This window comes from Poecilia latipinna, unplaced genomic scaffold (assembly GCF_001443285.1).
Source record: "Poecilia latipinna isolate Pla-1442-1.1 unplaced genomic scaffold, P_latipinna-1.0 Scaffold209, whole genome shotgun sequence".
NCBI lineage: Eukaryota > Metazoa > Chordata > Actinopteri > Cyprinodontiformes > Poeciliidae > Poecilia > Poecilia latipinna.
The window spans coordinates 1-14,370 of NW_015112825.1; the positions used below are offsets into that span (position 1 = coordinate 1).

At 39.2% G+C, this 14,370-nt stretch overlaps 2 protein-coding genes across 10 annotated transcripts in view; both read left to right on the forward strand.

The window, feature by feature from the left end:
• Positions 1–3,752: 3,752 nt before the first annotated feature.
• Positions 3,753–10,016, forward strand: LOC106946836 (death ligand signal enhancer-like). Of its 3 annotated transcripts, none has more exons than XM_015031486.1 (13): positions 3,753–3,996; positions 5,203–5,320; positions 5,721–5,817; positions 6,155–6,299; positions 6,476–6,652; positions 6,764–6,831; positions 6,938–7,028; positions 7,128–7,270; positions 7,908–8,066; positions 8,635–8,727; positions 9,073–9,199; positions 9,294–9,633; positions 9,670–10,016. In XM_015031486.1, exons 1-12 carry the CDS (start codon positions 3,966–3,968, stop codon positions 9,515–9,517), a joined length of 1,473 nt encoding a protein of 490 aa, XP_014886972.1. In that variant the 5' UTR covers positions 3,753–3,965; the 3' UTR covers positions 9,518–9,633; positions 9,670–10,016. The 3 variants fall into 3 exon arrangements, with proteins under 3 accessions (XP_014886972.1, XP_014886970.1, XP_014886971.1); XM_015031484.1 differs by having other exon boundaries at positions 3,754–3,996; positions 9,043–9,199; XM_015031485.1 differs by having other exon boundaries at positions 3,755–3,996; positions 6,479–6,652; positions 9,043–9,199.
• A 586-nt stretch (positions 10,017–10,602) lies between these two features.
• apbb2a (amyloid beta (A4) precursor protein-binding, family B, member 2a) overlaps positions 10,603–14,370 on the forward strand; it is a 40,444-nt gene continuing 36,676 nt past the window's right edge. For 2 of the 7 annotated variants that reach the window (XM_015031481.1, XM_015031482.1), the window contains exon 1: positions 10,603–10,977. The gene's annotated coding sequence lies outside the window, so the exon portion shown is untranslated. Of the gene's footprint in view, positions 10,978–11,916; positions 11,952–13,177; positions 13,500–14,270; positions 14,367–14,370 lie in introns of those variants that run through there. The other 5 variants (XM_015031476.1, XM_015031483.1, XM_015031478.1 and 2 more) reach the window with 4 other exon arrangements.

Sequence of the window (14,370 nt, forward strand, 5' to 3'; positions counted from 1 at the left end):
CTTCTTGGTCATGTTACAATAAATAGCACTTAATTGCAAAGGGATGTGATGAAGTTCTCTAAATAACTTCATCCAAATAACTTCATATAACCAAGAAAAAAAAAAAAGCACTGCAACGAAACTTAGGGAAAATGTCAAAATTTAACAGTAGATTTTCACAGACGCTCTCTCCATCAAATCTGACTCCACTGGAAGAATTTTGAAAAGGTCAGTGAAAATTTTCAGATATACCACACCAGTAGAAACACTACCCAGAACGTGTGTGGCATTATTTGCTGCATATGACAGAATGTGAAAAGTAAAAGGGCTATTAATACTACAGCCACTGTAAAGGCTGCCACTACATTCAGGTAAGCAAAGCATAACGGCACTGTTCAGTAACTACTCATCCTTAAGCTGAGTTCTCCCAAATTCAACTCCTTGTTTTTCAAGTATTGACTTTTTATTTTGTGAGAATTTTATGTTAGAAGCCAACACAAAGCAGTGCGTATCTGTAAGTTATTTAATAATATGAATATTTTTTAACATATATCAAGTATTTGTAATCACTTTCCTTCAGTCTGAAGTTTTGAAATAAAATGAAGAGTAATTAATTTGCTTCACTCAAGTGTTGGTAGCTGCAGTTACTTTGTTAATCATTAAAATTAAGAAGTTGATACAGATCAATCACATTTGACTGAATGTGATGCAATTGACAAATGCAATAGATATTGGGCACAATTAGTCTCTAGATCACATGTGTCAAACTCAAGGCCCGTGGGCCACATGTGGCCCGCCATGTCATTTTATGTAGCCCCCCCCCAGCATTTTATAGGCCAATGATTGAAAATAGGTTTTGAGCACGAATTGACTACATACAAACTACATCTCCCACAATGCATTCCAATTGTTACCAGCCAACATTACGGCTTCTCGCCACTGCAGAGCCGCGTCCGCAGTGGTTGAGCAGCGGACTGCGCATGTTACAGTCTAACTAACTTTTGCATTGTCATTTATTTCCTCAAGATAAACTGCTGGCTCCTCAAATGGATTAACACAAAGTTGCATTCTCTTTAGTTTTCTCCCGTCTGTAATGGAGACTTGAATTTAACGCGCCATTTCAACCAAAGGTTTGTAATGCGCTTCCTAACCATTTTTTATTTGTAAGTATTGATTTTATTTTTTAGCCATTTAGCCAAGTCTCTGTAGAACCATTTGTCTCTGCTAATGACATCTTCAATACATTTTTTGATCCCAGGCTTAGTTTATGGACTGTAATGTGAAATTAGGCACAAGTATAAGTTTGACAGATTGTTCACCAAGTTACTGTGCTCTCTGAGAGGATCTGAGGTATAAGTATTTGACATTGTTCCATGCCAATCGTTGACATTAGTCTCTAACAAATTTTGGATCATCTACCAGGAACAGTGGAAAGAGCATGAGTTTGAGCAGGGATGCACTCCTGATTTGTACCGTCAATGTGGCCCCTTGAGGGTGGCCAATATGCTGAAGTGGCCCTGGGTGAAACTGAGTTTGACACCCCTGCTCTAGATGAATAAACACATGCTATGGATGAATCTGATGAACAGGGTGCAGCCTACAGTCAGGAGCTCAGCAGCAAAAACATGACATGAAACTTTAGCTGCAATAGGCTACCAGTGAATTTACAGCATTTATTTTAAAATATTTGCGTTTATACCTGCTTGTAACTGTGAAATTATTCTGCAACAATTCAGGAGGGAATACTAGGGACATTTGCATTTCCACCTGCAGCATCTTTCAAATATGTCAGAGAAAAAGTTGTGGCTCTCTACTATACTGTTTGTGAAGTTGCTTCTTTGATGAAAATAAAAGTAGGAGAGTTCAAAGTCAGGAGTGTGCTGATGAACTGGGAATGCATAAAAGCAAAACAAGATTTCAGAAATAGCTCAGTGCTTCTTGAGTCCCTTTGCTGCTTTACATTTGTAAAAATGTCAAACACAACATGAAGTAGGAGCAAAAACAAACTGCTCAATTAGTCAGCTCTGGTGGGAGTCCCTTTTCAGCTCAGGCCGATGTTTTCCATATTGCTTTGACAAATATAGCCTCAGGCAGACCAGTAAACAGTTTCTGGCTGTGCAGAGACCCTGCTAACATTACATTCTACTGCAGGCGATTCGCCCGAGGAGGAAGTGAAAGACCTGATGATTGTGTCACCATGGCAACAGGGCAAGGAGTGAGTCACTCCAAGTTGGACCTGACATCACAAGTGCATATCTCATCCTTTGTGCCGTCCTGTTTTGTCCAGGCCCCTCTTGACTGGAAGACGCTGTGGTTCCAGTAAGATGTTGGAGACTGCGTCACGTTTTTAATCACCCGGATGGGTAAAGAAAAACAACTGGTGAGCCTCAATCCAGAAATGAATCAGAAGGTTTCTAATTATTCCCCACTTTATCGACCTTTTTTATCTGCAGAGAAAATCTTCAGAAATAAGCATCATTGTGTCCTGAGGGTCTGTGAGTCAGCAGATTCAGAAGAAAAGTTTAAGACTTGCAAAGCCAATGGGGGTTTATTCCTAATCAGACTGTTAGAGATAGTGATGACTGGTCTTACTATTTTTACCAATAATGATGGAACATTATAAAAATAAGGGGGGGTGGGGGGGGGATCAAAATGCTCATTCCCATATGCATGTGAGTTTGGAATGGAGATTTGGGGCTGCAAATATCCATATACAACAAAAATAAATATTCTAACTAAATTCTTCAAAAGAATAAGATAGAAATGAAGATTTTCTTAATATTTTGGCCATTTTTTTTTGACTGAACTCAAATAGCGGTGGTTACATCACATATGCACATTTACATACCATAAAAAAGATCTCTCCAGACTAAGATGTCCTTAATTTCATCTCAAAAGACCTACTTTAGGACTGTTTTCTAATTTTGGTTAAAAATATTACAAAAAAATGTCCATTAAAAAAACATTATGACATGACTAATAACTTTTATGTAGTTATCACATATTTTTTTACAGCTACATAGGTTGTTAGGGTTGGAGTAAGGCTATAATTTAAAACATTGCTTGAGTTGTGTTTGTAAGTTGACAGTTTTCTGTAGTTTTTGTGAAAACTATGAATAAACATGCTACTTATTAACTTTTGTGGGTTTTGCAATGCAGTTTGCATTGCAATTTGTTTATTTATAGTCCAGCTTGAAGACAACATATTGAAAATGCTTACCAAAAATTAGATTCATTCTGCAAGTCATTTTTTATATTTGTCTGGTCCTCATAAGTAAAACAAATGAAGAAATAGGGAGAAATTTAAAACAGTTCTTCATTTCAGCAAAAATATTACAAAAGAGGTGATTTCCAAAGAGGTTTAGCGTCACAGAGACTTTTTCAAATCGCAGATGAATCAACAGAATGAGGAATAATCTGAAGTGTTGTGTCAGGGCTTTTATTTATTTATTTATTTATTTATTTATTTATTTATTTTCAATTTTAAGAAATATGTCTTTCAGATGTTGTTAATTTGCTGTACAACGGGATTTTCAGGGATATTGCGCCTTTCTTAGCACTTCTCTTGCCAAGTTTTCTTGTTTGCTTTTGATAACACGGTGTAACTAATTTTGCTCACTAAATTGCACCGTGTAAAGAAAGTCAGATTTTTTTTTTTTTTTTTGGGGGGGGGGTTTTTTTGCATTCTCATGAGCTTTCCTTCCCGCTGAAATTCCCCGATTTACCAATAGGTGGTGCAATGATTCTGCATTGCACCACTTTCTCAAACTTTCACGGTTGCGTCACCTGCCCTACTTCCGGTTTTCTTGACTTCCGACACATCTCGTGACAGCTTTTTATTATTATATTTTTTTTTGCCACCAAACAAAGAGGGATAAACAGCGACTGCTGCCTGTTTATAGCGCTTCGGAAGCGATTCTTTATCATTAAACATGTATTTTCCGTAATAAGCCAGTAGTTAAAGCTGCACCAAAGGACGAACCGGGATGTGGAGAGTTCAAGGTTTAGTCGGAAGAGGTGAGAGAAATGTCATTGATCCTTTAGAAGTGAAAGTTTTTATTTTACACTTTTATCTTGTGCCGTTTTTATTGCTAACTAGTTACAGGTAAACTCGTACTAATTATGCTTTCTATGTAGCATTTTTAACGTTGACGTGCACTATTTTGCATTAAAGCAAGTCATAGCTTGCTTTCTATCCTCTTGAAGGTTTATTTTTGTTCAGTGAAGTTAACTTCCTGCCTTCCTGCCTTAGCCTAATTTCATCCTAATTTCTATCCAGTACAATAGGCGGAGTGTGAGCAAGAACAAGACAGTGTTTTATATCAAAGAAAAACATAAAAACTACTGAGCAGGGTAAGCACTAGAGAGTGAGGAACATCGGTTTGAAGGTCTGTTTAAGAAAATCAAAGAAACACCAGAAGTACATTCAGATTAAACAAACACATATTGTAGATTTTAAGGAAAATCCACAAATGGTTCAAAGAAGCATAACAACCAGCTATGGATAGCAAGTTTTGTCTAAAAGCCGAAAAATCCTATTGAATTACAAGAAAAAAAAAAAAAAAAAATTTTTAAAAAATTGGTCTTAAGCCTATATTTAGAGTAGAAAAAAAATCAAGGGTTAGGGTTAGGGTTATTACAATAACCCTAATTATATTGTAAAATATTACAATATTTTGTAATATTGTAGCTACAATATTACAAAATATTGTAGTTCAGCCACTACAATATTTTGTAGTGGCTGAACAGGATTTAAAGTGATTCAGGTGCTGAAATGTGTTGTAAATGTTTCTGTTTTACTTTCACAGACATGATTAGGGTTTTACAAATCCTAATTTATGTTTTAAGGAATATTTTGCCAGTGTATGATGATCCTGTCAGGATTTTAGCAGTCTAAGTATTTTTCGCACTCCTCCTGGCTCTGCAACTTTTACCGTGAATGGTATATTTCTGCACATAGCAATGGCAGCTCAGGAAGGAGGAGGAGGAGGAGATCGATCTTTTCACAGAAATACATATTTTTGTAAAAGTTACATAATTGTAGCTTTAATGGCTTCCAGAGCCATGTTTGTAGTTTTATTATTTAGGACTACAAAGTGCATGTTGTAGCTCTGGGGATTTAATAAGCTGTTTATCTATAAAATGAAAACTTGGATATTTGAGTTTAACTGAGTAACTTGCTGTTTTTTTTTTTTTTTTTTTCACCACTCTGCCACCATGCAGCACTCCATCGTTGCCATGGCAGTGGTACCTTACGACTCCCCCAGAACCACCATGTGGAGGACGAGGTCATCAGTGGCTCAGCTGCTCTCTCTACTTCTCGACACTCCTTCGACAACAGGTGCCTTCCCCTTCATTGCTTCTGTTTCAGTTTTTCACTTCGTCCATGCTTTTACAACAAGATTATTGGTTTTAAAATAATAACTCTGCAGTTTAAACATTTCTATTTTTTTTTTCTCCAAAGCTGTTGGTACAGTTATTTAATTCATGAGATTTGGATGAATTTAAACCTCAGATACAGCCTCCTTTAGCCACTGTTTGAACCTGTTGCATCGATGCAGACTCATTTTCAGCTGCTTGCATCAGCCAGCATCATCGGCGTGTGTGTTTTAGTATAAGCAGCGTTAACGGGAAGCAGAAATAAACCGAGCCAGCTCCAACTGAAAATTCCCGACATTGTGTACTGTGAGATGGAAAAAAAAGAGATGTATCTTTTTTTTTTTTCTTCTGTTAATATGCAGATCCCAGGAGGATCATGGGAAGAAGAGGAAGAAAGAAAAGACGTTTCAGTTTCATGCTGAACTTCGAAATTACACAGCCCTGGATGCTGTGGGATGGGTAGGTCTTAATCAAAGATTGATATCTCTAGATATCAATAATTACCCAAGGATATGTTTGTGTTTAAAAAATATATGTTCCAATATCGAGTTTGTAGTAATTGGCTTGTGGTAGTTTATCAGAAAGACGTAAAAAGTGTACACACTGAAAGTCTGGCTTTCTGTTTGACAGAAATCAGCAACCAGAGGACTAATTTTAATCGCACTAAATAACGTAAAACCAGGAAGTGAAAGCCCCTGAGCTTAGTGCCACAATGCTGACCACTTCTGGAATACTTTCAGGGTTTCCTAGCACAGAGACAGTGGAGATGTTCTCGTGACAGTGGGTTTCTCCACAGGGAGCGGTGGCAGTGCTGTTTATGCAGATCTGCAGAAGGATCCACTCCAGGTTTTCTTCAGGCAGCGAGCCCAGTCCCAGCGCTGGAACGCTGACAGCTCCCCCGTCCCTGCAGAAATGCGGATACCGCGTCCTGCTGGAAATTTGTGAGTCTTTCTGGCACCATTGTAGTAGTACACCCACACCAACTAAACTCTGATATTATTACATTAAAATCACTGCCAAAATTCATGAGATGTTTAACAGTCTCCATCCCATAACCCCTTTTTCCTATACCCTCATGTGGTCAGTATTCCAACGCAGAAGTGTTGTTTGTTGTCAGCAGTATCAAGACGTGACGTCCTGCCCAGAGGAAGAAATGTCTTGTGTCTCCAGGCTGTGCCAGAGGGACAGAATCAAGATCAGTCCCCATCTCAAAGCAGCAACAGCAGTGGGACTTCTGACAGTTCCCTCTCCGACCACCGGGAGGAGCTCTTGGGCAAGGATCCACTGACGCCTGGTTTGTTCTGTGCTTTAATGTCAGATTCTGTAGAATGATGCCACTCTTGATGTTTTTGTACAAAATTTGATGAGGATGGAGTTTGACACATTTTATGCCTCTGACACACAGAGGAACCACATTTGAGTTCTCCCCTGCAGACTGAGATCAACCAAAAACGCACAGATAACAAAGACAAGGTGAAACTTTGGAAAGATCGTCTTTTTCAAGTATTCATTACCAGACCCAATCGAGTTGAAATCTTATTTTTTATTGTTGTATCTTTATCTTTGTCTGTGTTTTTAGGAAGTGTCAGATAACGAGAGGCTGACAGAAGCAGCGCACAACCTCAGAAGTGTGGGAGACACCAGCGTGCCCGTAATCCTGAACATCATTGGTAAAGATTTAATTGAGAAATTCAGCTCAGAATATCACCCAGACCTTCATGTGTAGAAACCTTTGTCCATTTGTTTCTCTTTCTCTGTGGATGCAACAGGTCTAGAAAGTGCCAAGAGAGAAAACTATGAGGAAGCTTTCTGCTGCTTTCTAGCTTCAGCTCAGCATGGCTACAACAAGGCGCAGTTTAACACGGGGGTGTGCTATGAGAAGGGAAGAGGAGTCAGAAAGGACAAGGAGAAGGTGAGACCGTTGTTCATTTTTATGATACTTGCTAAGTATTGACACAATAAAATTAGCAAAAAAAAACCCAAAACAACAATTCTTATAATATCAGTTAAATCAGGCCTATATCATAGATGACCATAAGAAAAACCAGAAATGCAGTTCTTAAAATATAAATATACCGGATGTTGTGTGTCAAATCCTAAACTTATTTATTACAAAGTCAATGTACATGTTATCTATATTATAGAGTCCAGTCAGAGCTGAAGCACATTCTGAAACTGAGTAAAATATTAGTTTTTATCTCTGTTATACATCACATTAGTTGAATTTGTTTTATTAATGTGAAAGATGTTAATGCTCATTCATTCCTCTATTCCTTAAAAACTGTTTTGTTTAAAAAAACAAACAATAAGGTTACTTACACCTGTGCACCTGTTTTGGTTTTATTAACATCCCCCCCATTTTTCAAGCCCTTAGTTTCTCTTTTTAGTTACAGTTGACACTTATCCCAACGCAGGTCATATTTAATTTAATATTTTTAATTACATTTAATCTGAACCTATGTCTGTGTATTAATGTATTTATTTTCATATTAAATTATTCACTTTGAACCTGATTTTAATATTTTAAGTGTTTGTCTTTTCTCTGTAAGGCTCTTCACTACTACAAGCTTGCGGCCATCAGTGGCCATAAACAAGCTCAGTATCGTTATGCAAAGCTGCTGCTGGCCAACAGGGGGCATCAGAGTACAGAGGAGGTGGACACAGCCATTAAGTTACTGGAAGAAGCAGCTACAGCTGGGCTCACAAAGGTACAAATCAAGACAGGGATTCTGTAAAAGTTCAAACTCTCTATGTGATAATCTTTGCAGCTACAGTATTGAAATACTGTTACGTAATTAATGAATAACTTACTTTATTCTCTTGTCTTTTAGATTTACTGAACTTTTTCATTAAAATTATGCCATTTTCAGAGCAGCACAGCAGTAGATAATATAACTAAGACAACTGATTCATTTGATTTTATGTTGATTTAATGTGTGGTCAGTCACACCATTGTGGCAGGTTAGATGATTTTTCTTTTTCTGTTGTGAAAAACAAAAAATAATTAACTTCAAAGCATTCATAAAAGCCCAAATTTCAAGAATATTTTTATTGTTTAAAAATCTTTAGTTATCTAACTTTACTAAGAGAAATTATAAACACCACAATTAAGCATATTATGCTTATGAGGTTGAATAATTAAGAAAAATGTTGGGATCACAGAATATTTTTTTTTTAATTATTATTATGGCAGCTTGTCTGGACTTAATTATTCTATAAATATAATAAGACAAGAACTTCTTAACACAACTTTTTTTTTCCTTTTCTGTTGTTTAGGCCCAGATCTGCCTGGCCTCTTTTTACTCTCAGCATCCTGCCAAAAATGTGCACAAGTCCATTCAGTACCTGAAGATGGCAGCAGAGAGTGGAGTGAGTCCCCTTCTAGATAATTCCACTGTAGTTGTTTGTCAGTCGCTTTTACTGGGACATTGCCCTCCCCATCCTGGTGCATTAGAAAAGTTTACTACAGACATATGTTACTTCATTAGGATTTTGTACAACTTTCTGTTTCAGCTTTGTTTGTATACTTTAACTGTCTTTTACTTATTATTACTCTTGCAGAATTTCACTGTGTTGGTTCATTTAAAATTGTACCTGCAATGCAAGTAACTCATGAAACCTGTTTGTTAATTTCTGGACCAAAATGAAGCTTATAAAACTTAAACTGATTGTTTTTGTGCTCAGGACAACTCGGCTCTGTTCTTGTTGGGTCAGTGCTACGAAAGCGGCATCGAGGTGCAGCAGAATTTAAAGATGGCAGTGGAGTTTTACAAGCGAGCCGCACAAGCAGGAAACAAGCAAGCAAAGAGACTACTGACGCCTCCTGATAATTCATACGGGGGTAGGTTCAACTGATCAATAGGAAACATGTATTTCTCATTGTTGATGTATAATGGCTGTTTTTATTTATTTTTTTCTCACACTTGATAATGTAGATGTAGCAATGCGCTCCATCCGATCAGCTCCCTGCTTCTCTGTGGCCGACAGCTGGCGCCAGCCGCTTTCTTCTCTGGCCCATTGTGCCCAGTCCAGTCTCCTCTCTCACTCGTGGAGCACCGGCAGCCTGTGTGAACCTCCGTCACTATCCTCCACATGTGTTCACCTCCATCCGCCCGGCACAGAAAGGGGAGTTTGCCAGTGGACAGTAGGGATAGGATAGGAAGAAAACAAAGCCAAGCTACATGCACAAGGAATGTACTTCAGTTTGAATGTGGCATCGTTGAAAGGAAAGGGTCAGTGTTTTGTGTCTATATACTGTGAGGTCTGAATATGTTTGTGTTTTTTTTTTGTTTATGTCTGAAAGATGGTTAGAAAACAATCTGACAGCTTTAGTTTTTTTAAGGCTATGAATGTCTTTATTTGTCCTCTAATGTGCAAAACCCTTCAGATTACTTTTGGTTGGGTTTCTCTGCTTCCGCACAAGTAGGATTAATCTCTTCAAAAGAACTACAGTTACCAGGAATAATGCTAATCTCCGCTGTGTTGTATCAGTGTCATATTTCTAGCCACAACCTTTGTGTCTTTTATTGTAAAGCAACCATTTCAGAATTTTCCCCTCTGCCAACCATGTTAACCAGCTGTGCCAGTGTTAATTTTGAGGAGGATGTTTACTCTGTGAAACGCACAGTTTTAAGTAAAAAACTTTTTTAAAAATCCAACTGAGTTTCTGACTTTCTGTGAAAGTCTATGATATCTAATTTGATTAAACTTAAATAGCCTCTGTGCATGCATGGGTTCTCTTTGGGTACTTTGGCGCCCACACCAATGTACCCAAAGCATTCAAAAACATGACTTTATTTTTAATTAATGGAAACAATTAATTGGTCTTTCTAATTTTTATTTTGCTATGAGTGAGTACATATGCTTGTTTGTCCTGTGATGGACTATTGACCTGTCCCGCCTCTCACCCAATGACCACAGGAGATGGGCACCAGAAGACAATGTATGAACAAACTAGGCCTCACAATTTGGCATTAATGTAAACAACCTTTTATTTTATAATACCGTTTCTATAGTGTCCAATCATCCACCTATTCATCTATAAATTAATTTTAAATCTTTTTATCTACGCTGTAAAATGTTTACTGACAATTTTGTAAATTAGGTCTGAAGAAGGGTGGAAATCTTAAAACGAAAATGTGTTGGAGCCTTGGAACAAGAATAGTTTGATTCTTGCCTGGCTCTTTAAGAGCAGCCGTGTGTGTTCAGTGTGCTGCGTGATGTAACAGCCCCGATGATGTGTGATTTCATTACCTGAGTTGCAAACTAACTCCAGTAGATTTATTATTACGGCTGCGTCCCTCCGCTTCGTGCTCCCAGCGTCTTCCGTTCGCGGCTCCTATTGGCCGGCTGCGCTGAGAGAGAGACGGAGAGGGCTCCACAGCGCCACGCCGCGCAGCTCCGGGGATCATCTGGCGCAGAGAGAGAGCGCAAAGCTCGGCCGCCAGCAGCGCAGCGAGCCGCGGGGCTGGTGAGGGCGGAGGGATGATGTGATGCGGGCGGCCCGGCTCAACGCTACGGGCAGGACTGGCACTTAAAAGCAGCGCTTGACACCGGCCCACTACTTTGTGTCTCGTCGTCGTGAGAAGGGAAGGGAGGCGCGGACAGCTGAGCGAAGCGGTGAGTGGATGTAAATAGATGCTCTAACTGGGATGCACTCCCCTCCCAGTGCGGCGGTGGTGATGGGGCTGAAGAGAGAGAAGAGATGCGAAAGATCTGCTGCGTCTGCCCTGAAAATTAGACCCTAGATTTCGCTACAGCACCACCTTTACTTTTAATTCCTGGCATTTTATGTACGCGAGATTAGATCAGGTTGTCCCTGGTTTGTCAAGGAGGGAGTTTACGCAGGCTGCAAGAAAAGCAGGCGCAGGAATACTCCACCCATGACATCATCGACTTTTGCAAGTTCAATTTCTCCCCAGCTTATGCTTTCATCTGTTGCATTTCTTCTTCTTCTTCTTTTTCCTAGAAGCAGAGCAGCTCAGAGTTGAGGGAGGAGACGCGTCATAACTAGCTGGTTTCCTCTAAAATGTGACATGATTAATCCAGGAAGCCTGTTTTTGAAATTAGCTAATAAAATCTTCAGGTAAAAACACTCTTATGTGTGCAAATTGATTAGGGATCAACAGAAGATTCTGATGTTTTTCTCCACAGTTATAGAGGCAATGGTAGAATATGTATGTCAAAAATATTGCATTTCGTCTTTTCAAGTACATTTGTGAGAAAGGTCATGACAGGTGGGGGGGATTTCCTTATAAACTCAAATTCGAATATATGTTACAGTTTAAAAGCATTTAAACTCAGACTGAGATGATGTTCAGAGATTCTGCTGGTAACATCTTTCCATCTCCTGACTAACTTCCCCTGGCATGATGCACAGCAGATTTATTGAGGGCGACTTTGGAGGAAACATAACAGCCTCTTTGTGTTGACTGTGTCCCACTGTCCTGCAAACTGCTGTGTCATTCTGCTCCCTTTCTCCCTGTAATAACCCTCCTTTCTCCTCCTCTCCCTGCATCCTGTCTCTGCCCCACTTAGCCCGTAACTACCAGAGACCTGTCTGCATCGCGGAGGGGAGGGTTTCAGGCGGAAAGGTCTGCTGTTTGTGTGTTGACTGATGATGCAGTTTGTCCACATGATCAGTAACGACGTGAAGCTACAATAGTTTTTATTGACATTTTAACCATTTTATTTCATCGGTTTGTAGAATTTACTGTATACAATGTCACTTCACCAAAACTCTTGAGAACTTTTAGAAATTTGTCAAGTTGCCACCAAAAACTTACATATAATTTATTGGGCTTTTAAGTGACCAACCATCACACAATACTGTGTAATTGTGAAGTGGAAAGAAAATTTGATTTTCAAATTTACATTAAAAAATGTTGGCATGCATTTTGTTGTCAGTCCCTCTGAGATATTATGTTATAGAGCCTGCAGTCTCTAATTATAGTGAATAATAATTTTATAAACTTTACACTAATATATTTTTGTTTATTCTTTGTGAAATCACTCATTTTCTGTTGCATCCATTTTCATATCCTGCCACATATTCTGAATCAGATTTATGTCTCCACTTTGAGTAGGCCATTCTCACTGAACAATATGCTTTGATCCAAACCAATCCATACGTCTGGCTTTATGTTTAGGCTTGTTGTTCTGCTAAAATGTGAACCGTCATTCCCAGCTTCAAGTCTTTTGTGCCCTCTAACATGTTTTATTTCAGGATTGACCCATTTTCCCATTAACATTGATCAGTTTCCCTAACCCTGTTAAGGAAAGCTCCTCCACAGCATCATGTCTCTTACTGTGGAGACACTATGTTCAGGGAGAGGCTGGTGTCAGTTTTCCTGCACCCATGCAGGCAGTAGCAGTTCAGTTGTATCCATATCTGACCAGACCAACTGTTCCATGTTTGATGTATCCTGTAAACTGCTGGAAGGAAGCTCCTTCTTATTGCTTTCTTTTTTCTTGTCGCACTTCTATAAAAGTCAGGTTTGTGAAGAGAAAAACTAATGGTTGTCTTGACAGTAGATCTCTGCAGCTCCTCCACGTTGGCTGTTTTTTTTTTTCTTTATTAATGCTCCTCTTATGTGGGTGTCAGATTAGATGGATTGCCATATCATTTTAGGTTTGAAATGTAGCCATACTCTTTCTATTTCAGGTGATGACTTAACAAGGGATCTACTGTCCTGCGGCTTTTCAATGCGTCCCTGTTCTTACACACCTGAATCAAATGAATGGCTCATTAGCAGGCATTTGCCAAGTTTGATGGCATGCTGAAGGGGCAGTTCAATCAATTTATTCTCTGACCTGTGTTAGAGCAGGGATGAGTCTGAAACATGCAACACAGTAAATTTCGAAGACTAGAGGTGGAGACCCCTGACTCCATGGGATGTTGAAAGCTTGGGTGATTTTGTTGTGTCTGAACTTGCTTTAAATCTCTCCCTGACCTGTCCAGGTCCAGATACCAGGTCTGGTCTCTAATAATCTCTAAAAAAAAAACAACCTCTGAGTCTTTCACAGAACAGCAAGATTTATAGTGAGATTAGATTAAAAAGAGATTGGGACTATTTGTTAATCAGGTGACTTCTGGGGGCAATTGGTGACACGAGGTTGTATTCAGAGGAATCGAAGTAAAGGTAACAGAATACAAGTACTTGACATAATTTACAGGCTTGTATTTGTAACACATTTTGAAAAAACTAAAACAATGAAGTTTGAAGTTGTAAAGTGACAAAATGTGGGAAAAGTTCAAGGGCTGTAAATACATTTGCATGGCATTGGAAAGTATGTTTTTCATCTAAAGTCAAGAGCTGATCTGTTGGCTGAATTGGTATTTAATCCAGCATGACAATAATGGTTTTGTTGTGACAGTGGAAACCTTGGTGCCGGTAGTTTGAACCTGTTGATTGTGTTTGAGACACAAACCCGCAGATGAACACAGATTCAGCACTGACAGGTTGTTGTGTGGCTCACGGGAACAACACGGCCGCCACCCAGGGGGGCGGGTGCAGATAGAGGACCCGCAGCAGCATAATGCACCGTCTACATATTCTGCTCTCGTTTCAATTCTGCCCCGGCCCTTTTCCCATGATAATGACATGCTTTAAAATCTGCTGTGCTCGAGTTTTCCATATCTTTAAGACAAAAGGGCTGTGATGACTGCAGCAATGTTTGAGCCGGGTTTGTTTGTGATTAGGTGGCAGGATGTTTATCCGTTTGGTTTGCGTGTCTAGACATGTTTACCCGACTGCTTTTCCAAAGGGGTTACAGGTGGGTTAGTTAGTGATGTAACTAACTAACCCACATACAAAACCCATATTTTGTATGTGTCACGCCTTTGATTGNAATATTATTCTACCACTCTNTTTGTTGCTATCAAGCCATCTTTAGTCCGCAACGCAGAGCTGATCCACCCAGAGATAAAAGAGACAGCTAGTTAGCAGGACTGCCTGACACCTCTCTTCCCCACAGGCCAGCTTTACTCCTCAGCTTCCCCTTTGAAAGTGA